At 42.1% G+C, this 27,915-nt stretch overlaps 1 protein-coding gene across 5 annotated transcripts in view; it reads left to right on the forward strand.

Moving 5' to 3' along the window:
* The window catches only part of rgs3a (regulator of G protein signaling 3a), a 245,639-nt gene that overhangs the window by 133,165 nt on the left and 84,559 nt on the right, over positions 1-27,915 (forward strand). The window contains exon 1 of one of the 5 annotated variants that reach the window (XM_080420010.1): positions 11,756-11,972. The exons of the other annotated variants lie outside the window; for them this stretch is intronic. Within the exon in view, the coding sequence (XP_080276136.1) occupies positions 11,958-11,972 (15 nt within the window). The 5' untranslated portion in view covers positions 11,756-11,957. Of the gene's footprint in view, positions 1-11,755; positions 11,973-27,915 lie in introns of those variants that run through there. 5 annotated transcript variants of the gene reach the window in all.

The following is a 27,915-nucleotide window of genomic DNA, read 5'->3' on the forward strand; positions in this document are numbered from 1 at the left end:
GTGTTTCCCCCTAAAGTTCTCACATAAAACACCACCACTTTGAAAGTGGTGGTGTAACATTTTACATTTGACACATGCAGCACATGAGCAATCGCCTCAGAGCCCCCCCGAGTATTCTTTCCCGAAATGAATGCAAACAAACTATTTATCTTAAGCAGTCTCAGCACAGATTCTCTAGCACCTAAGTGATTTAGCTAAATCTCTCTCCATTCAGCCTGGAAATGGGAAGCAGACCCGTGTGCATTGCGAGATATGTTAAGCACTGCTCAGAGACTTACACCAGGGTGGGATCTTCTTTCAAAAGTGCCAAACTGCAAAAAGAGTGTTATTTCTGCCGACAGTAGCAGCTCTAGTGTAAATAGAGGAGTGTGTGTGTGTGTGTGTTTGTGCGCGCACGTATGTGCTCATGCTTGCGTGCGTGTGTGTGTGTGTGTGTGCATACATACGTGTGTGTGTGTGTGTGTGTGTGCGTGTGCGCGTGTACGTGTGCGCACATGCACATGCAAATGAGAGTGAAAGTCAGACTCAAGGATTACTCTGCATTCAAAGGCTGTGGGGACCAGTCTCTTGATGTTTGGACATGAGGACTTAATTCTGGCCTACATGTTGTGGTTGTTTTATCTTACAGTGAGCAGACGAAATTATACTGTAAGTGAATTTGGGACCAATTGTTTATGATGGCCTTTGGCCAAAACCAGTGCTCCAATAAAATAAGTGATTTTATGAAATACATTGCTTTTTCTCCCTCTGAGGGAATTTGATAATAGCCTGGTAAACCATCCCGGTCAAGTGAATTCACAACATTATCATGTGTCTTCTGCAGACCCCAAGCGCTGTGTGGGCGTTTTGCAGAAACCAAAAAGTGGAAGAGCCAATCAAGCGTCTGCGCTCAGAGCCCTAGATGACAGATGCTGATTAGCTCTTCCACTTTTTGGTTTCAGTCTTGGCTTTGCATTTGTTTATGTAACCAGTCAGACTGTGACTTTGGTTTAGAGCAGGAGTTATTATCCAAAGTAATTCTGTGGAAACAGTGACAAATCTTAAATGACACTTCCTCTGAACTTGCACTTTGTAAGTCTCTCTGGATAAGCGTTTTGCTCCCTTACCATTATCTTCCAAAGCCTGATACAGTGCTTTGTCACACAACAGTGTTGTGCCATAATAGTTCAAACAGCAGTTTATTTTAATTTTATATATCTAGTAAATTAATGCCCTACTTCATCATACAAGAGTGTCTCACACAAGTGGTGAAAATAGCAGATCTACAAGCTTGTAGTCTCGAGCTTGTAGATTTATATTTTATCATATGTATTAATATACAAGGTTTCCTCATAAACCTCATGTCCTCATGTTACTTTTCAGGATTCAAATTCAAAAACAGCAAAAGTAGCAGATTTACAAGCTCAAAACGTGTCGCTTCGCGCCACGTTTCGAGCTTGCAGATCTGCTACTCTTGCTGCTTTTGTGTGACGCTGTAGTGTGATCAAGTAGGGCGTTCATTTTAGAAAAAAAATCTAAAAGTTAGAATATGGACATACAAGATTTCCACCCGACAGCGCCGATATGCTCTGTTGTGTAAGCCAGTACTCATTACAGTCCTAGAGGAGCGATTTCTACCGCTGACAATTTCCTGGAGGTGTCCTATTCTACACAGGAGGTACTCAAGAGAAGACACATCATAACACTGCCATTGTCCTGACGCTATGGCTGTGCTGGGTCGACCCAGGGCAAGTGAAATGCTCAAATTCAGTGCTTCTCAAACATTTTCAAGCCAAGGGCCACCAAATGAATACGTATTTGGCGAACTGAATACGAACCCCCATCTGAAAAGTTTTTGTGCCAATACGTTTTTTATTGCAGATCTACAAGCTCATTGCGACGTGATCTGAGCTTGTAGATCGTCTATTTTAAAATAGCCAATGTATATATAGTGGTTCAACTTCTCCGGGACATAAATGTACAGTACATACATCCTAACACATTATCAGTGTACAGCAGATTAAAGCAACGCAAGCGCATTAATTTGTCACACTCAAAGTACACAAAGAGATAAATTAATACATGCAGCATGCATGACTACACACACACACCCACACACACACCCACACACACACACACACACACACGCACGCACGCACGCACGCGCGCGCGTGCGCACACACACACACACACACACACGCCTGTGGACACACATACACTCACTCACATGCACATGACTTTTGTGTGGCGTGGTGTCCTAGAGACCATAAGCTTCTGAGTTCATCCCTTGGAAAGCTTCCGTTACGTTCTTGTCTGGGCGGCATTAGCAACTAATGCTGCTGGAAAAGTACATTTGCTCAGCTGTATGCACACACACACACACACACACACACACACACACACACACACACACACACACGCACACACACACGCACACACACACACACACACACACACACACACACACACACACAGACACACACACACACACACACACACACACGGACACACGCACACACGCACGCACACACACACACACACACACACACACACACACACACACACACACACACACACACACACACACACACACAGACACAGACAGAGCCACACATACAGACATGCACGCACGCACGCACACGCATGCATGCACACAGACAGACAGACAGACAGACAACACAGTTTGTCCCATTCTGAAAACAGCAACTCACACAATTAACAATTTATTATCAACAGCCTTGGAGGAACAGCACTGTTCTGTTTTTACTTCTGTCGCAATGCGTTTTTGCCACATATTGTGATCAGATTTACCAGTGGTTGTCAAACCTTTTTAATTTCAAGGACTCTCATATCTCTGAGAGCGTACAAATAAATGCCATTGTACACTCTCTGAGTTGCAGCCCTGTAAGAGGCCATTTGGAACCCCGTCACGGAACCCAGAGGGTCCCTGGACCCCACTTTGAGAACCACTGACATTTACAGTAGTGGGAAACTTTTCAACCAGAGCTGACAAACTGAAAAGTGAAAAGCATAACATTTGTATCAGAAGGTTGACAGGGAACCTAGCTGTCCTTGAAACATAATGCCTTCCTGGCTCACTGATTCTCCTCTGACTCTGGCTGTCTGATTTCATATTGATAACAATCTGTTATAGCAGCACATGGGGGTTTAGGGCAGTCTGGCTTTGGACAGATTACAGATACAGCTCGCTGTACCATGGAATCTGTTTTAAGGTATGTCTGTTTGGGAAGCTAAATGTATGACGTACTCGGCGATGGAAGAATACTCTGATTAATACCACAATATAAAAAAATACTCAGTTACAAGGAAAAGTCCTGCATTCAACATTTTACTTACTTTTTACGTGTTGAATGCAGGACTTGGCATCAGCATAGTACATAGTTATAGGGAGAGTGGGTTGGGGTAAGTTGAGCAAGTTTTCTTTTTCTCTTAATTTGTAGTCATTATGCCAATTCCCCAATTCCCTTAGTAATCTAGTTCCTGTCACCGCTAAGTCCTGCAGGTATTGTGATCGGCCAATTTTTTTTCCGGTGATTGCCCGGCCAAGCCAGACACGCCACATGAGGATTCAAACCCCTAGGCTCTCTCTCTGTGGTGGCGGGCAAGAGCTTTACCCCAGGGCCACATGAGCCAGTTTTTTTAACTCTAAATTTTAGGTCGGTGGAACTCGGGTGGTGCAGTGGTAAAAGTGCCTGGCCACCACCACGGAGGTTGTTGGTTCGAATCCACCGTGGTGCGTCCGGCTTTGAGTCGAGTGTCTAATTCGAGCCCATGTTCGAGGGAGGCAAGCCGGGCGGGGAGGGTGATATTTGTCACACTTGTCAGTAGGGAGTGTTGGGTGGGAGGAGTAGGACAAAGGCTCTCTGTCCTCCCGGTGGGGGCTCCTCACTGGCAGGTGAGCCAGTTGGATACAACAGCAGTAACAACACTCAGAAATGTGTGTGGAGAGGAATCAATTGGCATAACGGCTAACTTGGGGCAGAACTAATACTTCTAACCTTATTTTGGGGTGTTGACTTTCAAATGAAGTAATAAGAATACAGCTGAACAAAACAATGAAAATACAACTTAATAAAAGGTGGTCCTTTGGCTCAATTTACTCCAGGTCAGGGATACATTCTGCTGGGAAGCAGGTGGGTAAATTGTAGTCCAGATTATATCAACTGCATGGTACAGCATCAGCATGCTGCATACAGTTCAAAGTCCTGTTAGGCATGCTAGGTAAATTTAGCCATTTGGGGTCAAACGGAGCTGTTTAATTATTAATGTTGGAGAAAGGATAAAATTATAAGACGCTATTTGACAAATTAGATTGAAGACAATGGTGATTTCTTTGGCTTATTTCTAGTTGCTATTTTTTTTGCTTTTTTAATTGTATGTGACCAATATAGCCTTAAAAATGATAGGTTAGTGTGGAGGATTGAGCCCGATTCATGTTAGGCAACAGTGTCCCGTGCCGAGAATAGCCGACCTACAAGCTTTATGAGATTGCAATTATTGCAACTTTGTATTACAATAAGATGTCGCATTTGTGCCTGTTCTGTTCATTCATTCAAACCGTTATTATATGCTCGAAAGACACAGAGTGAGGTTACCCTCCCTCATTGTTAGTGACATCATTTGAACAATGTAAAAAACAGCAAACAATGAGACAAACACAGACAGGAAGACATATAAACAATAACTTATGCAACAGACCCTAACCGTAACCCTGACCCTACATTCTAAAATATATAAAAGTGAAATACTAGATTAAAAACAATTACAAACAGATATGCAATGGAGCGTGACCATGGATTTGAACTGTGCAAATGATGGCATTGAAACCAACAATTGTTCTGTGACTCAGAACATTAACACAAATGTTTGATGAGTTCTCCGATTTGGCACAGTAAAATGTTACCAAATGTTTACCAGTGATAGAATATTATCTTATATAACCTCATATGCGGTTTGAAAAGAAAGAGTGAACTGACCTACTGAGGAATTTGTTTGGTGAAAGGTCAAGAGAAAGTTCAGAGAAATGTATGCTTGTGTAGTTGATTGTGAAGTGAGATTTCTTGAGTTAAAGTACTGCAGCAGTACTTAAGTATTCAAAAGTACACATTACAAAGTACATTTTCTGTTTAATATCAATGCATTGCTGTATTAAAACATTGTAGATCATTTCTATGTTTCTATTCTATTTTCACTTTAATGTGGTGGAGTGAAAGTCATAAGTATCCAAAAATATTGACTGTACTTAAGTACAGTACTCATGTAAATGTACTTTATTACTGTCCACCACTGTCCCTGAGCCTCTGAGCGATAGGGCTTGGTGGTTATCAGAATGTTCACTGGAGCACTTGATGTTCTGTATGACATGTTCAAGGTAGTCAGTCAGCTAATCGTCGGGTGCAGACCTTGAATCCAAATTAAAACAATTACTTTTCAGGAAATTAAAGAACCTGTGTTCCATTGGACCTACTGTAGTTAGTATTCAGTTACAAGCTTTTGATAATACTTAATGATGTTTTGCTTAACGTGGCACTACTCTAACTTCTTTTAATGAATGAAATGTAATTTTTTCCAATCTGTATGGTAGAGTAGGTTAATACAATATAACTTATACAATTGGGGTGGTTGTATTTTGTCTCCCCGCTCTTCTATTGAGACATTTTAGATTGCGTCAAAGGTCATGTCTCACCTAGACACAGGATCTGACACCGATTTTTACCTGATGGTCAAGATTCAATTTATCCCCTGAACAAGCAGACAGGCTCTATTAGCTCAATGGTAAAACATTTTGCACTTGCGCAGGAAACGGGGTTCAAATCTGGGTTAGAAGGAAAGTTACATAGTGCAGCTTTGAGTATAAAAATATAAAATAGGGCATTCATTCATGGAAAAAAATACATAACTAAATGTAACTAGAGATCACATGCATATCTGTCAGCATTTTTAAAGTTCATGGCTAATTTACCATGCAATCAATCAGCATTCAAACGCACAACACAAATCTGTTGTTATACACAGTCAAATCAATTTGTAACTCAGAAAGAGTGTAAAAATACATTTGGTTAAATGTGTACACTTTCAGGGTTAAATTAACACTGTACTATGTTGACTGGTGTCCCCCAGGGCTCTACTCTAGGCCCCCTACTTTTTTCCTGAGAGAAAACGGAATGCCCGCAACACTCTGAATAGTGTTGAATTAAATAAAAGTCTCAAGGTGCACGGCCCGACAATATCACAGAAGAAGAAAACAGCCAGCACGAATGCTACTTTTTTCCCGTCTACCAAAACTCTTCGCTGAAAATAGCCGATCTACGAGCACACAACTTGTAATAACTTGACCTGATAGTTGATAGTGTTTTGCAGCACAGACACAGCTCATTCTCACATCCCATCCTACCCTGTGGAGACAGGAGAGAGTTGTGCTGGGAGTTGCACATCTCTGGTGTCCTCTATATCTGTCTGACTTGTCACGACTCAGGAAAACTAGAGCTGTTTTGACATGAATATAATCTCATCATCTCTGCCATGCCGAAGGCCAGGGACGGGGATTATGTTTTTTGTGCTCGGAGACAAACTACACGAGTGCTGTCTTAAAGACATGACTCAAGGAAATAAGGAAACATATGCAACAGAGGTGTGGAGTGGAGTACATCTAGTGGCTGAATGTTGTCTATAGAGCACCTTACCTTTAATGCTTAAAATATTATCTTGAGTGTACAGATATAAGTGTGCAAATATGTGCACATGTGTTATTTTGCTTTGCTTACTTCCCTTTTAGGCCAGTCCACACCAATGCAACTCCTTGCAACTGCTTGCAACTCCTTGCAACTGCAACTCCTTGCAACTCCTTGCAACCATTATCCCCAAATGGCGCAGTCCACACCGCTGCAACGGTCTCTAAAAGGTTTTGTTGCAAGGAGTTGCATTGGTGTGGTCTGGCCTTTTGATAACTCAGTTTCTTGTGTACCACACACGTAACAGGGTGTCCCATCTGGTCCACGCAATCTGCCTTTGCTTGTCACAGATTCGTGTCCACACACACACACACACACACATGCACACACGCAGGGATTTGTCCTCCCAAATCCGACTTCCACATTTTTTTTGTTTTTTGCACACCAAATCTCTTCGCCCTAAAATAGACGATGTACAAGCTCACTACGTGTCGCGTTCCAGAATATGAACGCTGGGGGTGGTCAAGTGGACTTTTACTAAAAGTAGCACTACACCCATTCAAAACAAAAACCAAAAAACGTGGAAGTCGGATTTGGGAGGACAAATCCCTGCGTGTGTGTGTGTGTGTCGACATGAATCTGTGACAAGCAAAGACAGATTGCGTGGACCAGATGGGACACCCTGTTACGTGTGTGGTACACAAGAAACTGAGTTATCAAAGGGGAAGTATCAAAGCAAAAATAATGCATGTGCAACGTATTTGCCAGTGCACAGCTTGGCTGTACACTCAAGATAACATTCTAAGCATCAATTATTGACCACTTGAACCCCAGCATCCAAAATCCTATTTTTAGAAGTGGGGGGGGGGGCACTCCCCCTCCACTTCATAACCCCTGGAAAGAAGTTATGAAAAACAGAAAGGATATGAGCGGATGCTCTCATCTGTCTAGTCTTGAGCCTTCTTGCTCCATTTGCTGTGGCTTGTGTCGTATCTGGCCCTAAGGAACCGGCAGAAATACGAGTCCATATCCGGAGGCGGGGAATAAACAGTCAGCGCTCAGAGACCGGAGTTTTCCTTTCTTAACAATTCCATTTATTGTCAGAGTTCTTTAGCAATCCATACATTCAAGTCAAATCAATATATATAGCGCATCTTGTTCATAGAATCTGCTTTATTCTGCTGAACGTGACATCTGTGTGTAGCCGAATCACAGAGTGTCCTTAAATCACAGAAACACCACATTATATGCAGACAGACATTTGACCTAGGACCTCCTCCCAGTCCTCCTTCTGACCACTCACAAAACAGGTTTTTAGAAACTAAAGACTTATTGGGCCAGCCTTCTCATTCGGCACAAGGAATTAGCATCTCACTTGGTTTAAACATGTGGCAATTTACTTTAACCCTTATCTATAAAACTGTACTTTTACACAAGCTCATATTATGAAATCTTTGTTTAACATCTTATTATCTTCCAAATAAGACCACACACATTATACATTCACAATTGCAAACCAAAGTTACACTCATACAGTCTTAAATAAACTGTGTAAATAAACATTTATCCACCGTGACTTATTTATACTAGAATGTAGTGTTATAAAAAGAAACTTAAAGAAAGTCTATTGGTTACTATTTTAGTATATCAACTAATAATCTTTGATCTGTGAATCTTTAGTCCAGTTTTTATTAAAGCAGTAAAAGTAGAAATCCTTGGTACAATGTATCTTATGTATATTCAACAGTTTTGGGTTTTATATCAGAATATGATATAAGTTTACTATTTCTCATCCTGAGTCTACTTAGAAAAGTTGCAACCAAATGATTAGACTCATTTATATTAGCTAATTTACATTAGCTAAATGCTTAAGCCTGGTGACCTTTTGGTTTTTCACAGTCAGGGAAAAATACTGCAACTCAACTCTATTTTATCTTACTTATCTTATCTACTTCCTTACAAACTTGCTTTTTGGCTTCCAGCAACTGTCTTGCTCTCCTAGAAATCAGTAAAAGAGAGGAACTCATGATTTATGCTATTTACATTGGTGACCACCATCTGTTTTCCTTATCAAAGTATTTCAGTCTTTGGAGCTTCATCAGGTGATGTACTCATCACACCTTTCAATGTAAATGTGAGGACTGATTAGTCTTTTGTTAGGCAAACTCAGTCCCTCTTTGCTGGCACAGTGGACTTTGAGTGAGACATCAATTTCGTTAACCTAGTTACTTATTATTAAACCAATGTGTTATAACAAAATAAAGTAATATTCTCATGTTTAATAACTACTTTTAGTCCTGAATATACCACACTTGCTCCTATTCTCCTCTCCGGTTTGACTGTTTTAGAGGCAGGTGTTAGAGAGCACTCATGGTTTGTTTACGGTCATATGGGACTGCCCTCATGCCACTATGACTCTGTATTCTCTACGCTGTGCTAGCTGCTCACTGCACTTCCTGGTTTGTTGTAGTCCCAAGAATCCCCCTGTGACTGAGAAAAGAGTTCCAGTGTAAAACGACGGCTTCAAATCTGCCAGGCATTTACCGCTCGTGTGAGTTTAGCCTATTCTTCCTTACCCACACACACACACACGCACACAGCAATTGTATTCCATGTCACCTACAGCAGTGGTTCTCAAACTTTTTTGTGCCAAGGACCCCCAAATTGATATGTAAGTGGCCACGGACCCCCATCTGAAAATATGTTGTGCCAGGGACCCCCAGAAGCAAATATTTGTGTTAAAAATATTCGCGTAGTAAAATAAATCGTTTAAAGATTTGCACACATTTTGAAGATAGTGCTGTGCTATGAGCTTAGATCTGATATTTTTGAATAGCCAAAGTATAAAATATGGATAAAGGGGTTAAAATGATTGTGACTAATTACCCCCTGGTATCCCCTCAAGGACCCCTGGGGGTCCCCGGATCCCACTTTGAGAACCAATGACCTATAGGACGATCAATATCGTGGCCCTGTCTTTAAACTTTAATGGGTTTTCTCTTTGCTGGAAGTGTGTTTGGGTTTAATTTAGCTCAACCTTTAACTATTCATGACGATTGTGTTATATAATTGTACTGTAAATATATACACACACACATACCGTACATAGCTGCAGGGTTGTGGATAAGACAATAATGGGCATAATTCAGAAGAAGTTAACACATTCAGCTTTGTCTGCCTGTCTCCAAGCAATGTTAGTCCAGCGTAAAGGCCTCTAACTCCCAATTATAAATCTGTGTTCTGAAATGTGTTAAAATTAAACGGCTGTTCAGACAGTTTTTCCCCGCCCCATTTGAGAAATATTGCTAACATTAGGTCAGCATTGTTAATTTAGGAGTTACGTAAACTGTACTTTTCACCTTGCTTGCACTACGGCAGTACTTTATTTCCACGGTTAAATCACAAGAACGTTGGCAATTTGGCTCACCTTCAGACATTTAGTTTAATACAGCTGTAAACAACGGTCGTTGACTCGTTTTGCTTCAGTGTTGGTCCCATATCCGCATCTCTGCTGCTTAGGTCCTCGGACCAGGGATTTATGGCTGTTATGAAATCTCGGATAAAATGAAAAGCCTTTGCAGTGTCTGCCCCCAGACCTTTTTGTTGGTCCAATATTTCCCATTTTCTTCCAATTTAGTCGTTAAGCCAATTCCATGATTTCCCCACACACTTGCGTAGTCTTGTCACTGCTGACCTCTACTACTGGTTGGTCTGTGGGCTGGTTGGTCCGAGGGATGGTATTGAAACCCTTCCGATACACAGTCGCCTGCCGTTTGTTTTCACCTGCCAGTGAGGAGCTTCACCGGGAGGACGTGCTGTAGTGTGTGCGGAGGAACACAATATTCATCAAAGTTCAACACCCTAGCGCAGCCAAATAACATCGTCCCTGTCCACCTTCCCTCCTACAAACATGGCCAATTGTGTTAGGCATTGTACCCCAATCTCTGCCTTTGAATGCTCTTTTAAAATGTCCTAATGTGTGATTGACTGTCTAACTTTTTGGTAGGCTATAGTTTCATACAGTTTTAAATTTAGTTGTACAAAATAGATTTTACAATGTGCCGCATGCATTCCTCAAATGGAGATACAACATCTGACTCTCCCAAATGATTCAACGGCCATTTTTAGTTACAAGAGCTGATACGGCTCACTTTACATGTCCAGCCAGCAGATGGGCCTTCATGGAACAACTGTGTGTGCGTGTGTGTGTGTGCGCGTGTGTGTGTGTGTGTGTGTGTGTGTGTGTGTGTGTGTGTGTGTGTGTGTGTGTGTGTGTGTGTGTGTGTGTGTGTGTGCGTGTGCGCAAGTGCGTGCGCATGTGTGTGTGTGCGTGTGCGTGTGTTTGTGCATGCATACCTTTGTGTGTGAGTGCTATTAGGTGTGAAAGACGTGCACCCTGCTCTACTTTGATAGGCTTTGATTCAATGCTTTGATTCACGATAGAGGCACTTCTAAAAATAGCAGGTAGGGAGAGAGAGAGAGAGAGAGAGAGAGAGAGAGAGCGAGGGAGATCGTAATGATGCTGCTTTGGTCTCTAGAGAGTGAGTAGCATTTGTTCTCACCCCCCCTGCCTGTTCTTGGACCTCATCCGCTCAATTCCTTCTGTCTCTCTCTCTCTCACTCTCCTTCTCTTTGCTAATCTCCGTATCCTTTGCAAACCCCTCCTTACCCCCCTTTTCAATCCATGTCTCTCTCTCCCTCTCTCCCAATCCCTCTCTTTCACTCCCTCTCTCTACCTCTCTCTCTCTCCCTCTATCTCTCTTTCTTTCTTTCTCCCCCTCTGCCACTCTCCCTCTGCCACTCTCCCTCTGTTACTCTCCCTCTCTCTCTTTCCCGCATTCTCTCTACCTCGCTCTCTGTCCCTCTTTCTCTCTCCCCCCTCTGTCCCCCCCCCTCCCCTTCTCTCTCTCTCTCTCTCTCTGACTATCTGTTTCACTTTGCATTGGCACACGCTCACACACATAACAAAAACAGTCGGGGAGAGCCAGGACCGCAGCTCAACACCACACCACACCACACCACACTACACCACACCGGGACAGGACAAACAACTGTGGCAGAACAGAATAATACAGGACAGGAACACATATGCGCTGATATTTTCAGCCCTCATCTACAGTGCTCTGTCTGAGGGTGTGTGTCTGTGTGTGTACAGTGGATTAACTGTGCTGACACGCTCGCGCACACACACACACACACACACACGCACCGTCCGTCCGTCCAGTCCCCTGGGAGACACAGCAGCAATTATAAACATATACACTTGTGCGCAGACGGCTCGACCAGATGCCAGTGTCTAAGGTAATGTACAGGAAAACATGCATTTTGCATTATTGCTTTGAAGGTTATGTATGTCTTTATTTCTGTTATTATGGTCACAGCAAATGCTGTGGTGTGTGTGAGTGTGTGTGTGTGTGTGAGTGTGATTAATCTCGCCCTTTCCTTTATCACTCTATAAATGTCGATCTAAAATGTTTATCTATGTCGGGTCTAAACTTTTGTCATGGCCATTACTTTCTGAGTGTGTTTGCTGGGAAGTTTCTTAGTACCTAAACACAAATTAAAATATTGGTTTCAGTGTATAATTATTTAGTCGCATGACTTAATATATATTTCACAGGACAAGTATATTTAAAGGTAGAGTAAGTGATATTTTTTTGGTTAAAACAAAGCGTTTTTTTTTGTGTGAAAAGGTTAAAGCACTATATTCTGATAGTAATCATTGTTATAGAGTGTTTGTTCAGCAACAGAGGTCTCCCTGCCTCTCCAGCTCTTTAATAAACAGAAAATAAATTTTGAGGTAGGTGATAACATTTCAGCCAATCAGGAAAGAGTACCCATTTATCAGCTTATTTTTTATAGTGTTCCAGTTCCAATTTCGTCTGCTCATATCTTGGTGTCATCACTTCCAATTTCACTTATTGTATCTCTATCCTGACTGAGTTCTCTCTCCTGATTGGATAAAATTGGTATCCCAAACTGAAAATGCATTTTCTGTTTAATAAAAAGCTGGAGAGACATGGAGACTCTTGTTACTGAGCAAACACTCTATATAGCAATGATTACTATCAGAATATAGAGATATTTAACACTTATTCTAACCAAAGAAAATCACTTCCTCTACCTTTAAGTCTTAGTTCATGTGACAGCATATTAAGTAATTGATAGATATTGACATATATTTTGTATATCTTTAATATTCTATATAAAACCATAGCAAAAAAGATTACAGTGTATCTGCACAATGCTTTGAGGCAGTGGTTCTCAACCTTTTCAGGGCCCACTTGAAAATCTTTAAAGCACTCACGGCCCACCCATCTGACCACTTAACATGGCAGCCTATCGTGTTAAAGGAGAATTTTGGACTAAGGCTTTCTTACATTTTCTATGATGTTATGATATCTTAGGATGAATGGTACAGTAGAAAAAAATCATAACTCCATCCCGAGTCCGCCAGAGCTTAAAACGTGCGCGGATAGGCCTTGCGTTAGATCGCATATTTTAATGTTTTTTTTTTTTTATCTGACGTTCATAGTGACAAAAAAAAAAAAAATCTCACTAGACGAGATTGAAATCTCAAGATTTTTAAGCTCTGGCGGACTCGGGATGGAGTTATGAAAATTTTCTACTGTACCATTCATCCTAAGATATCATAACATCATAGAAAAGGTAAGAAAACCTTAGTCCAAAATTCTCCTTTAAGTGCCGGTCAGATGGCTGGACTGCGTGCACTTTCCTAGCATGTTTATTTTAATGATCAGTCAATCGGTTGTATTCCACCTGGGATCAATGGAGCTAACGTAGTATATTTTAAGTTCTTATTTATTGGTGTCACTTTTTCATACTGTCATTCAAATCATAGCGTTTTGACAATTATTTGGACGCCCACTTGCAATACCAGTGCGGCCCCTTCGGTGGGCCCCGGCCCACAGGTTGAGAACCAGTGCTTGGAGGTATTGAACACAATGCAGAGGTATTGAGCTGTTACAGTTTGGAATGAATCAAGAGGGGTTCGTGACTCGTGATTCATGAGAGAGAGAGGCAGACACAGAGAGAGAGAGAGAGGCAGAGTGAGAAAGACACAGAATTTTGTGTTGAAGCTCCAACTTGTTTTAATGAATACATTTAATTTGAATCAATCTGTATGGTAGATATGTTATTACTAAAATATAACTAATACAGCTGCAGTGGTTGGAGGTGGTCTCCCTATACTCTTGCACGGAGGATATCTAGACCAGTAGTACTGCCCGAGGCTCATAAGTGCAGTGTTTCCTCCCCAGGCAATGCAGGGATTGCCTCTTGGGTGAGCGGTACAATTTTAGTCTTTCATGCGGGGCTGGACATACAAGTTATGGGTCACAGCTTTAATTGAACTCTGAGATTGTAAATAGGGACCCATAAGGGTCAGGAGTTTACTGCACAGAAAAGTAAGGTTGGCAGTTGTTATGTTGTTAGGACTTTATAAAACATTGGCTAGCTAGATTTATTAGCACTTGCGTCATATCTTCCCAACATTCAGTGCTTTGTCTGAAAGATAGTTGTTTACTCTATGGTACAGTTTTCTTATATTTTACTTTCACTTGATGTTGTACATTTAATTTGTATATATACAGTATATATGTATATATATATATTTCATACACAGAACACACTTCTCTGATGTTTTCATGTTGGCCATAATGGTGACATACGTCATGTGTTGTGTGACGTGACACGGTAGTGACCTTGTGACCTGCTATTTTTGGCATGCAACGCACGTCAATACGACGTGAAGCAGCCTTTAGTGTGTGGGAGTGCATGTTTGTCTGTTTTGCAGATGTTTGTCTGATGCATGTGTTAGTTATCAGTATTTCAAAGTTAAGTGTATCTGTGTGTGTGCGTGTGCGTGCGTGCGTGTGTGTGTGTGTGTGTGTGTGTGTGTGTGTGTGTGTGTGTGTGTGTGTGTGTGTGTGTGTGTGTGTGTGTGTGTGTGTGTGTGTGTGTGTGTGTGTGTGTGTGTGTGTGTGTGTGTGTGTTGGGGGGGGGCTTTGTGTGATGGATACTAATGGCTTTGTGATTCCTGTGGGACTTTGGCAAGCATGGCCTTAATGTCTTGGCAAAGGAAAAAAGAGGGCGGGGCGCTCACCCTTTTAATGGTTGTATGCTCAGATGTATACGCACATGCACGCAAGCACATATATACACACACACACACATAAACACACTCATAAACACAGTGGACGCACATATATAGACAAATATTTGACCACACACAGCACAGGCACAGCGGTTCCTCACTGCTCGTTTCATTTGTCAGCTATCTTCCTCTTTCTTTATCTCTCCTCCCTCCCTCCTTTATGCTCTCTCTCTCTTCTTCTCCCTCTCTCTCTCAGTTTTTCTCTCGCTGTGTAGCTCCCTCTCTCTCTCTCCCCCTCCCTTCCTCCCTTTCCACCTCTTTCTTTCTCTCTCGCGCGTGCACGCTATTCCGCTTGTTTTTGTTACTTAGGAGTATAACTCCTCAACCTCTTGGGCATTCTCTCTCTCTCTCTCCGCTCCCCCACCCCCTCCCCATTCTCTCTGTCTCTCCCTGTCCTCTCCTCTCTCTCTCTCTTCTCTCTCACATACAGTACACACAGGCTCTCTCTCTCTCTCGGCACAGTTCATTTGGTTTAACCCTCACTGACTGACACACACAGAGCCAAACACAGCAGTGAGCCACAAACACAGCAGTGAGCCACAAACACGCGTTTCCAACAGGGATGTGTGGAGTGCCTTCATCTCACTGTACTGGATTATAACTGGGTCCTCTTCCTCACACCAGGTGAGGCCTATTATAGTATGCATTATGCAATGTACATTTTATCTGTTCATCCGTCTTCACTCTATAGTATTTTGAGAGTTTTCACCAATATTAATCCATTCAATCCGGGAACGCATCTCTGTCATTTTAGATGTATTTGTTAGCGCTATGAACTTGTTGATCTGCTATCGAAAAATCTTGAAAATTTGTGCAAATCTTTGAATACATATTTTTTAAAGCGAACATTTTTGACTCAAATCTTTGCTTCTTGGGTGTTCCACAAACAAAATATTTTGAGATGGACGTCCGTGGCCAAATACATATACTTTTGGGGGTCCTTGACATGAAAACGTTTGAGAACCACTGATATAGCAACATACGTTTTTTCAAAAAACGGTTAGGATTTAGAAGACATTTGCAGAATATATATTCAAAGATTTGCACCAATTTTCACAATTACATTTTTTTTGCAGATCTACAAGCTCATGCGCTATGAGCTTGTATATCTGCTATTTTTTAATAGCCCAAATAAATCTTTAAATGACACAGATGCGTTCCCGGATTGAATGGGTTAACAGGCTGTCAGAATACAGTAGGTGGAGGAAATTGCTTTTCTTTGAGTATTGTATTCATGACATTATGTTATTGAGGGTGCTCATATTATTTACCGTTGGTGGAGCAGTACAGAGGACAACCTATATGTGATGGGAGGATAGATAACAGAAAGCAATAAAGTGCTGCTGCCTGATTTATCACTGCATGGACAATTGGACATCTTGCACTCGTATTGCTTTGAGTTGGATGTCAGGTCTGCACGACTTTTTATCGTCTTTCCTTTTAGCATTGTTTCATTTGATTTGTATGGCCGTGCCACGGTACGGACGAGCCGTCTAGAAGAGACATTTTTCACATAGGTTTTATACTTTTTGAAATATCATTTAAGTTGTTATAAATGTCATTTTGGACCGGAAGCCAGTGGAGGACAGATTGGGCTGAATCTTTGCCCAACTTTGGAGATGACTGACATCATAGTACTACTGACGTCATTCTGTAAATGACTGACCTCATAGACTGGCCACATGATAGTCAGAGATTCATGGAACCCACACCGTCTTTAGACCCCATCTTGTTTTATTTCTTTCTTTCAAGTTATTTTAGTGGGATTTTAAAGGGATAGTTCACCTCCAAAAGGACTTTTTTTCCTATCGATTAGTCACCCCATGGAGACTTGAGTTCATGGATATTTTTTTTTTCTAAAAAGATATCCATTAATTCAAGTCTTCATGGGGTGACTAATCGATAGACAAGAAGTTATTTTTTGGGTGAACTATCACTTTAAGCCTTTATTTTAATCAACCATGTGGTATGTGCTCAAACCACTTGGCTATGGGTTTCTTTCTTTCTTTCTTTCTTTCTTTCTTTCTTTCTTTCTTTCTTTCTTTCTTTCTTTCTTTCTTTCTTTCTTTCTTTCTCCATCCATACTGTATATCACCGCTCCCTCCATACCTTTCATCTTCCCTTCTTCCATCTATAAAGTACATCAATCCCTCCATCCATCTTTCCTTCTCTCTCTTCTCTCTTCCACACAGTGAGTCCTGTCAACATAATTCTTCACAGACAACTGTGGAAGACAACAGATTGTCTCTGTTTCACAGTTTGGCTTTCTACCCTGTCGCTTGTGTTGTCTCCTTTTGGACGCTTTCCCAGCGACGGCCATGATTTAACCCTCCACATGGCCTGTGTGTGTGTGTGTGTGTGTGTGCGTGTGTGTGTGTGTGTGTGTGTGTGTGTATGTGTGTGTGTGTGTGTGTGTGTGTGTGTGTGCGCGTGTGCGTGTGTGTGTGTGTGTGTGTGTGTGTTCTCTAAATATGAGCACATGCTCATCTTAAGCCTGTTAAAGTCAAGCTGCATGGGCATGGGAAGAGAACATCCTCAGTTAATTTAACTCAGAGAGTGTATACATGTAACCAAATGGACCTGTTCATGTGGTTACATTTGTAAACTCTGTCAGAGTTTGAAATTGGTAAATGATATGAACACTGAGGTATATATTTTTTACTGTGTAGAGAGCAAAAGAGAGGAAAATACAGTAGATAAACGGGGAGCGGATAATGGTCTTTCTGGGAGAGAGAGAGAGAGAGAGAGAGAGAGAGAGAGAGAGAGAGAGAGAGAGAGAGAGAGAGAGTGAGAGAGGAGGGTGGGGGATGTATTTATTTTGTAGTGTGGTTGATTGACAGTTTGTTTGTTTGCTTACGCAAAACCAGAAATCACTCATGTTGATGTATAGTAGTCCTGCCTTAGGTACAATACTGGATGTGATACACGGTGCATTGACCTTCAGGAGTTGTTGTTCTGTGCTTGTATGATGAGGAAGGTGGGCCTGCAAGGCCTCTCCTCTCCTCTCCTCTCCTCTCCTCTCCTCTCCTCTCCTCTCCTCTCCTCTCCTCTCCTCTCCTCTCCTCTCCTCTCCTCTCATGTCCTCTACTGTATGTTCCTTTCCTTTCCTCTCATAGTCTTGTCCTTGAACGGTGAGGGGCGTGGTCAGTGATTCATTCATTCATGGATGGCGCACACAGACACACACACACACACACACACACACACACACACACACACACACACACACACACACACACACACACACACACACACACACACACACACACACACACACACACACACACACACACACACACACACACACACACACACATCCCTCACATCATGTAATTTCTCAATTAGTACCAGACAGTCAGGGACCCAGCCTGAATGACAAATGACATGTTTGTTATGAGAGACACTGATTCTTGTGGGATAAGCATGTAACACATGCCCCCCCCCTACACACACTACCACCAATACACCATCACACTCTCTCTCTCACACACACACACACACACACACACACACACACACACACACACACACACACACACACACACACACGCACACTCCGCCGCCCCCGCCAAGTACCCCTCCCCCCATCTCTCTCTCCATGTCCATGTTGTGTGCGGATGTGTCCGGTGTAATTCAGTGGTCACATTGTGGTGGGCTGCTTGTCGTCACAGGGACGTGACGTCTGTCACGCCGCTGACATTTCCCCCCTTGACCCCTCACATACAGTCGCTTAATGTCTTTACATATGACCTTTGACCTCCACTGAGATGGGCCGTCCCAAGTAGCAATAGTACCACAATGAAGACAAATACTCTGTTACAAGTAAAAGGCCTGTATTCAAGTGTTGCCAAAGTAAAAGTAATAAAAAAATATTTTTTATTTGTCAAACTTTTCCGAAAAGAGCTGATCTACACGCTCACATTGCGACGAGTTGTGAGCTTGTAGATAGGCTATTTTCGAATAGCTTTAGTAATCTAAATCTGACAAATTACTAGTAACTAAAGTTGTAGTGGAGTAGAAGTAGAAAATATCCAAAATAGAAATACTCAAGTAAAGTAAGAGCACCTCAAATAGTAGGCTACTTAAGTACTTGAGTAAATGTAATTAGTTACTTTCCACCACTGGTCCCTGGCACTGCCCGACTGAAAACGTATCTGATTCTGACAAAGTTTTACACAATGAAGAATGAGGATATCTTATCAAGGGAGATACTGTGTAAACCCTAATAAACACACACACACACACACACACACACACACACACACACACACACACACACACACACACACACACACACACACACACACACACACACACACACACACACACACACACACATGCCGTGCCGTCTACTCTGCCCAGTTTGAGCTTAAAATATTCAGGAAAATAGTAGTTTTTTTTAAATAAAATGCAGCTGATATGCTCCAGGTTTCACCACGCTCCTTTGATAAATGGGAATGCATTATTTCTCATTCAATACTGCTGGCGTGTCTCTCCTCCTAGTTGAGTATCAAGGCATTTTTACGATGGTCATTTTTCAAGCTGCCACATGTAATGCAGCAGTCACATCAATGTTTAACCACTAAAACCCCATATGTTGTTGAGCAAAGTCCCTCAGGGCTCTATACTTGTCACTTTGCAGTTTTCGCTCTGTACAGTACGAAATTATCTTAGCTGAAAATAGTCAATCGACAAAGCTCACAGTAAGTCGCCAAACATAGACTGGACGAAGGGAACAGTTCCGTCAACCATTGGTTTCTACAGACTTTTTCTGCAAATTCAAATCCACCATATTGGAATTTCCGGTCCCGAAAAGCAACCGGAAACGAATGCTATTGGCTGGAAGGTCAGCGAGGGCGGTCTTCACTCAGTAGAGCCAAGCCCTAGAAGCATACTGTACTTTATCATCAATTTTAGAATGAATGGGACCATAATTTACAAAAACACATATCATGGTAATTGAAAGAAGACTTTAAACTAGCGACTGTAACCATAAAGTATTTATGACTTTATGATATAAGGTAATAAAATCAAGTGTAAAGTCCGGTCAAATTCCCATCGTAATCGAAGGTGTGGTAATTCTTCTGCAGCCAGCAGGGGGACCTTCAAAGTCATCAATGAGAACTGCAGGACTGAAAAGCACATCCTTATTGGCTTCATATCCAGCTGAGCTTCCTTGCCAACTGGTCACAACGCGATGCGTTGTGAGCTTGTCGATCTGTAACCTGACGCTTCCAGATCCAAAAAGCTTTCGTCACAATTGTTTCTCAGCTTATTTGAGAAACTAGTTACTCAATACCGCCCCCATCTGGCAGAGTCAGGTTAGTCGATCTGCTATTTACTGCAAACTTTTTCCCAGAATACGGATGCTGGGGTTTAAAGCAGCATTATATACAAGTTGAGACATAACACAAAGAGTTTAGTTTACTTTCCTTCTTTCTGCTCATGGTACTGTTTTACAATTGAAGGTGAAGATTTTTTTCCTTTTCTTTTGACTCAATTAACTGGATGTGTTTTTCCGGGTCTGTGTCCACGCTCTTGTAGAAATGTGGTCTTTCATGCGAATCCCTGGTAGGACATAAAAGTTAGTCTATTAGTCTTAATACTCCGGATGTTACCGTTTATTCACTTCTCAAACTGTTGTCTTGTTCCTATTTGATCTACAACAGCGATTCCCAACCTGTTGGCCAGGGCCCAATAGAGTACAGAAGTCCTGGCGTCACTCGTTCATCCCCTGGGTAACGGAAGTAATTTCTCTATGGAGAATAACATTGGGTCATCTTAGAATCGTCTCATATAAGAATTGTGGTCCAAACAATAAAAAAATGTCCCGGTGCTATTGTTAGCAGTTACCAGTTGATGGTTCATATCCATATGAGTCAAACCGCCGTGATCATTTGTTTATTCTTGAACACAGTTCTTATGTGACACAATATTAAACACGTCTATGGGGATTCAGAATGGGGGGGGGGAAAACGTGACCCAGGTAGGATGCGTAATTTACGTCAGACGTTGGTGCTCTATGGTGGGCCATGAGGGATTTGCAAATAGATTTTAATTATAGTGATATAATATTACTGATATTTCAGTGATAATATAACATTAATATTACAATATTAACGTAAAGAAAATGACCTTGAAAAGAGTGTTTTCATTGTGACTCCGATAAATAGGAACTTCAAGTATACTACGTTGGTTCCGTTGATCCGAGCCGGAAACACAATCGATTCATTGAAAATGCACACGCACGGCCCACCCATCTGACCACTTTGGTCAGATGGACTTTTCAAGAGGGCCCTGATCCAGAAAAGGGTTGGGAACCACAACTAATTTTTCACTACTTATTTCCCTTTCCTCCCTTCATCACAATGGAGAGGCCTGGCAGATAAATGAGCATTACAGCATCATCCCTCTCTTCCAGAGAGAGAGAGAGAGGGTGAGAGCAAAGCGGAGCACATGGAGGTGCATGTAATGAGACCAGCCACACAGATTGATCTGATATGGTTCCGTCCTCAGACTCTTAAACTATTGATACTACACAAAGCAATTGTGGCTGTCATTCATAAATCAATAGGCCATAAATGGGACAATAGATGTGGTGTGTGTGTGCGACACATCTTTCCTGTAATGTGTGCATTGAGCAGTGGTTCTCAACCTTTTCAATCCGCGACCCCCCAAAATAATCATATTTGAACTGGGGACCCCCCAGGCCCCACCCTGACAAGCACTTGGAATTGTAGGAGTTGAGACATTACATTTAGTTTGACTCGGTTCCACAGATAAATATTGTGAAAATAGCAGATCGGCGTTGTGAGCTTGTAGATCGGCTATTTTTAATTTTTTGTCTCTTTCTTATATTATTTGACAAGTTGGCCAATATTTGACCAGTTTTTATAGTAGTTTGTTGATTACTTTTGATGCAGTAATGGTCTTTTTTTAAAAGGTCTTAAAAGTCCTTAAATTGTCACTTTACTGTCATCTAGGGACCCCCCTGGGGGTCCCGACCCACATGTTGAGAACCACTGGCATAGAGGGACAAATGCACGGGTGCAAGCACACACACACACACACACACACACACACACACACACACACACACACACACACACACACACACACACACACACACACACACACACACACACACACACACACACACACACACACACACACACACACACACACGCATGCACGCAAACAGTGCCTCTTATGGGTCCGAGAGGCAATAGCATCATGGGGAAATAGTCAAATTAGCCCCAAATATAGTCAATAATTTATGGGTTTACAGGATGTTGACATGTCCCTTGTCTCGTCATTAGGAAAACATCTCAGTGCTGTAAGAAGCTAGAGGGCAGGTCTGAGTGTGCCTGCCTGTCTGTCTGGGGGATTGCATCACACCAAAACACCTGCTAGTTCCATAAACACACGTAGAACTATGACGTTGATTGTTCCATAAACTTATAGCTATGACGCTGATGTTTCCGCAAACATAGTTACGATGCTGATGGTTATCCATAAACATATTTTTTATTAAAAAAACTAAAAACAAACACATTTCCCCTTATTTTATTAAGATTTTAATCAAGTAGTATGATGGACTGTTGCACGTGACCAAATATTCAGCCTCTTAAAACAGGACCCTTAAACAATGTGCACATTCGTTGTTTGTCGCGCACGGCCATTCATGCACGTTCATGCACGCGCACATGTATACTGATTGGTTTGGTGAGTCGTGAGTGTACATGAAAAGAACATGATAAACGTTTATGCAACCACTGAAAACAACTCTTATTATTGTACTTCTGGCGAAAAAACAGGGACAATTTGGTAGTGAATGTTGAAAACCGCGACATATTAGTGTTTTAGAGATATTTGTTGGGACTCGGGAGGACACGTACAGTAGCTTGAAACCGGGACAATCCCGGCCAAACAGGGACGTCTGGTCACTCTAGTCTAGTCTAACTAGCTATGATACATAGAGGAAGAGAGGGAGGGAGTGACCAAGGAGAGAGGATGAGAGAGAGAGAGAGAGAGAGAGAAAACATGTGCGTTTGTTTGGTAATACAATATAGGAACAGCCAGGCTAATTGAATCTAATTGGATTAAAGGAGGGTGGGGCTGGAGTTGGCAAATGTAATATCGTCTACATTCACCCAATGCCACTAGAGTAAGAGGAGAAAGGAAGGATACGACTTTTTTTGTTCAATGAAATGCCATGTTTAAAAACACTAGTGAAGACCATTACTCAAATGCCATGTTTAAAAACACTAGTGAAGGGGACAGAGAGAAACATGTATATACCACAAATACTATTTGTGGTATATGAGTGTATATATTTGTGTATGTTTTTATGTGGCGTGTCTGTAAGAATATCCAATATAGCCAAGATTTAATCCTCTCCTCTCCTCTCCTCTCCTCTCCTCTCCTCTCCTCTCCTCTCCTCTCCTCTCCTCTCCTCTTCCCCCTCCTTTAATCACTCCTTGCCCCCCGCTTCCTATCCCTTGTCTCCTATCCGCCCTCCATCCTCTCATCCAGTTAGTGTTGCTGCTATTTGCAGTATACTGGAGTGATAGTGGTGATGGTGTAGGATTGTGCTGTTTTGCTTCATCCATGACCTTGTCCAGTTGTTGAGTGCACTTTTTTTTTACACCGGTGACCGGATGCACAAAAACATGCAGGCACACACACACACCGTACTGTATTCAAGACCACCTAAAGCGAGGAGGGTGGGATGAGACCGAATCCATACAGAGACCAGAATAATTTATATTATATCCTAATCGAGTGCTTTTACTCTTGAGACAGTAAAAGAGTCAAATCCCTGGCGCTATTAATGTGGAAATTGAGACCGTTCTGGTGTATTGTTGTCCTACACACACACACACACACACACACACACACACACACACACACACACACACACACACGCGCACACGCACACGCACTCGCACCCACACACACAGCTTAGAACTCATATAAGCTCCCTCTTGAGCCTTTTGATCATGCACTTCATGCTGACAAATGGCAGAGAAACGCAAAATGAATGACTTTTGGCTTCAGTGAAACTGAGATAACGGTAAAACGGCCTTGGAAATGAACAAGGATCTTCAACTACAGTACTTGCAGTCCTTTTCATGTCTGCAGATAAGACAAAAGGAATGTTTGTCCTAAAGACTAAAGACTCATTTTATACACATGTGAGTCAGCTACTGTGTGTGTGTGTGTGTGTGTGTGTGTGTGTGGGGGTGTGTGTGGGTGTGTGTGTGTGTGTGTGTGTGTGTGTGTGTGTGTGTGTGTGTGTGTGTGTGTGTGTGTGTGTGTGTGTGTGTGTGTGTGTGTGTGTGTGTGTGTGTGTGTGTGTGTGTGTGTGTGTGTGTGTGTGTGTGTGTGTATTTGTGCGTGAGTGCGTGTTTGTGTGGGTGTTTGTGCATGTATGTGGGTGTTCTGCCAAGTATCACATACAGTACTGTAGCAGTTCTGGCACTGTAAGAGGGAATATGTGTAGTTGACTAGGTAGGTGTAGGTGGCTCCATTGTGTCTCAGGCCATATCTGCGATGACCAGGGCTGCCGAGACCACCCTCAAAGGACAGATTAAAGAGTTACGCATCAAGTGGATCATTGAGTTACCACTTTAACCTGTATCACCTGTGTAACCCTGCAGAAGTCTCTAGACGGGGTGCTATACCAGAATGTTGCGTGCAGTACTTAACATCAGCAAGAGTACACATGTTACCAACAAGAAATCTGTATGATGGAATACCAAGGGTGAGCGAGAAAATAGCAGGCAGGAGAATGAGACTATTAGCAGGACAATGCCAAAGACATCAAAAGCTGACAGCCAGCAAATTGGTGCTGTGGGAACCAACACACGGGCACCGAGGACGTCCGACATTAACATACGTGGATGTACTCAAAGAAATACACAGGAGCACAATTAAAGCACCAACGAGCTGGCCAGATGCATGGAGAACCGGGGTGACTGGAAGCGACGATGGCGGGCTCGTCTGAGGACGACCTAGAGCGAGAGACCCGTGAGGAGAGGTGCAGATAAAGACATGGATTATTATCCATCGGCTTTCTGAGAAAAAATTGCCTTATTTTCTCCTGTCCTTAAGTACTCTTATGGAAACAAACTCTAAAAATACACAGAAAATGGATTTTCCTGTTTACGCAGTAAACCCCTCAGTGTATTTGTAGCTCAGAGAGTGCACCATTCATTATTTATTTTTAGAAAATTATTGCTCAACCTTTTACTGTGTTTACTCAGTGAAATAGGCCTCTGTGAAGCCAGTGTCCATCAAAGTATCATCTGAGGATCTTAAGGCTGTGCAGTATAGAGTCAAAAGATCTATAATGTAGCTACAGTATAGGGAACACACCCATTTGTGCCGTAAAAGTAATCAATTCAATCTTCAAATGCATTGTCAAACTCACAGGCTGCCAGTGAAGGGATGCCAGGATAGGGATAGTGATATACTGTATCATCATTTCTTTGTGCATTCTGAACAAGCTGGGGCCATACAAGGGACATTAACCAATTCCAGAGCATTGCAGTATAAGCAAGATGTGTTGAAGGCACGGATAACAGTTCCCAGAGCCCAACACAACATCTTTTAGAAGGAGTCTCAGAGCCGTTTCACACTCGGGTCCCGGGTGCGCACTCCAGACCGCTTGGCTAGTGTGAATGTTGCGAATCGTCCTCCGAAACGGGTAACCGTTCCGTTCCCGAAACCACCTCCGGAGGCAGTTTCGGATCCGGATCATGCGTTTTCGGGTACGGTACGCTGCAATGTGAAAGCAAGCGTACCATTAGACGGAAGTGGCCCGCTATTTGGAATAGGTGACGGTATATAAACTCGACAAAAACAGCCAACAAAAACACCGCTCTTCTAGCCGGTGCTACTGAATGAATGAAAACCCCCAGAATGCATTGCGCACTTAAGGTGGGCAGGTGCATATTACTCTTAAGGTGGAACATAACAATTGAAATAATAATCAACTTATATGATGGGAGCCTTTCTAACAATTTTACTCATTCAATTCTGAACCGATTCCTAAAATTTAAAATTCTCTATTAGCTGTGAAGGGCCTTCTTTCATGTCTATCAGTCATGAAACATTGGCGGGTCTCCATCGCGCATTTCAGGTGCGCGAGCAGCGCATATAGTATATCTTGTGGGTATCTTGTGGAGTTTCAGCTACTATGCATCCCAGAAATATATAGCTTATAAGGCTTTGTAATTTGAAATTTGTAAGTAAATATGGTAACTCATTTAGATGTAGGCCTACGTAGGTTTATAGTTTCCCAAGGACTATAGCCGTTTCACTCATGATGCAATTTCTCTTTCATAACAGATACATACATGTGCCAGATAATCCCCACACCAAGAGAGTCAAAAAAGAAAAGACGTTGGATTGATATACTTTATTTAGACATGAGACATGAGAAACAGTACATGGAAGTACAATTCACAATACAAGGTTTCAGTCATTCAGTCGGACTTCACTGTATAGGCTACTATAGTTGCCTTTTCATAAATGATATATTTTTGTACTTAAGCTGTCGTGAAAGTTTATAATATTTAGAGAAATTTAAAGTTTCAAATACAAAAGTATTAGTAGTTGTGAAGGTTAGCAAACTGGACATTTAGACTGAATGTTTCCTGTATCCTCATCTTGCTCTAATGCACACAAGTGTTTCACCAGGTTTTATTTGTGTTGTTTCTCATAAGCGTACATCCGTTGTCCGTCAACAACACAGCATTCTGTGCATTGACGCGCTGAGCGCTCAGTGCGTTGACTCACTCCCCAGCCGCAACCCTATATTTATGCGAGCCCAGCACAAACATTGTCGCATAGTTGATGACGTCTGTGTCCACAGAAGAAACACTATGTGCATGCCGCCACCTATAGGATCGGGGGTATACATGCAAGTGTTCTCTGGTGCGATTGGATCTTGGGCAGTGTGAATGCTGGCCAGCCAAGCGTACTCGGGACCGGTTTGATTCAAACGAACCCAGTCTGAAACCGCCCTCAGTGACAACACCAAAGGTCCTATCTTGACACGAACCAGTTGAAAGTGAAGATCAGAAACGGTCCTGAAATTGTTAACCTTTTCAATCCGGGAAAGCATCTGTGTCATTGTAGATTTCTTTGGCTATTCAAAAACAGCAGATCTACAGGCTCATAGCGCGGCACCAAGTGCTGCACTATGAGCTTGTAGATCTGCTATTTTTGAAAAATCGTGAACATTTGTGCAAATCTTTGAATATGTATATTTTTAAAGCGAACATTTGTAACTCAAATCTTTGCTTTTGGGGGTCCCTGGAACAACGTATTTTGAGATGTGAGCTTGTAGATCTGCTATTTTCACAATATTTATCTGTGGAACCGAAAATGTATGTAAAATGCCTTAACTCCTACATTCCAAGTGTTTATCAGGGTGGGTTCAATTTGGAGGGGTCACGGCCTGAAAAGGTTGAGAACCACTGCTTTAGAGTACATGCACACCCCACGATAATTGAAACAGGTACAGGATTAATTCTTGATGCTCCCAAAGTGACATTTGCAGTATTTAGTGTAGTATAATGGTTCGACCTGAATGGTCTTCATCAGGTACATCAGGTATGAGAAATAGTGAAAGGGTGGGCGTGTATAGATTAGGAAATAGGCGGGACCCAATGTCATTAGAGGATAGATAACACCTGAAGCCATTTCAGAAGTGACATTGGCATTCAAAAGCAATTACAATTGTGCAGCATAAGGCAATAAGGCCACCATCTAGAGTTGCTTTTTGACACCATACACTCCTGTTGACTATATAGTGTTTTGATGCAAATGTATTTAGGGTTAGTATTATTCAGTACAAATACTCATATTTGCTTTTGAATGCCAATGTCATTTATGAAATTGCTTCACGTGTTATCTGTCCTGTAATGATATTGGGTCCTGCTAATTTCCTAATCCAGTGGTTTTCAACCTGTGGGTCGGGACCCCAGGGGGGTCCCCACATGATTTATTTGGGGGGGGGGTCCTTAGATGACAGTGTAGTGACAATTTAATAACTTT

The sequence above is a fragment of the Gymnoscopelus braueri genome, assembly GCF_963280865.1.
Source record: "Gymnoscopelus braueri genome assembly, chromosome: 22".
NCBI lineage: Eukaryota > Metazoa > Chordata > Actinopteri > Myctophiformes > Myctophidae > Gymnoscopelus > Gymnoscopelus braueri.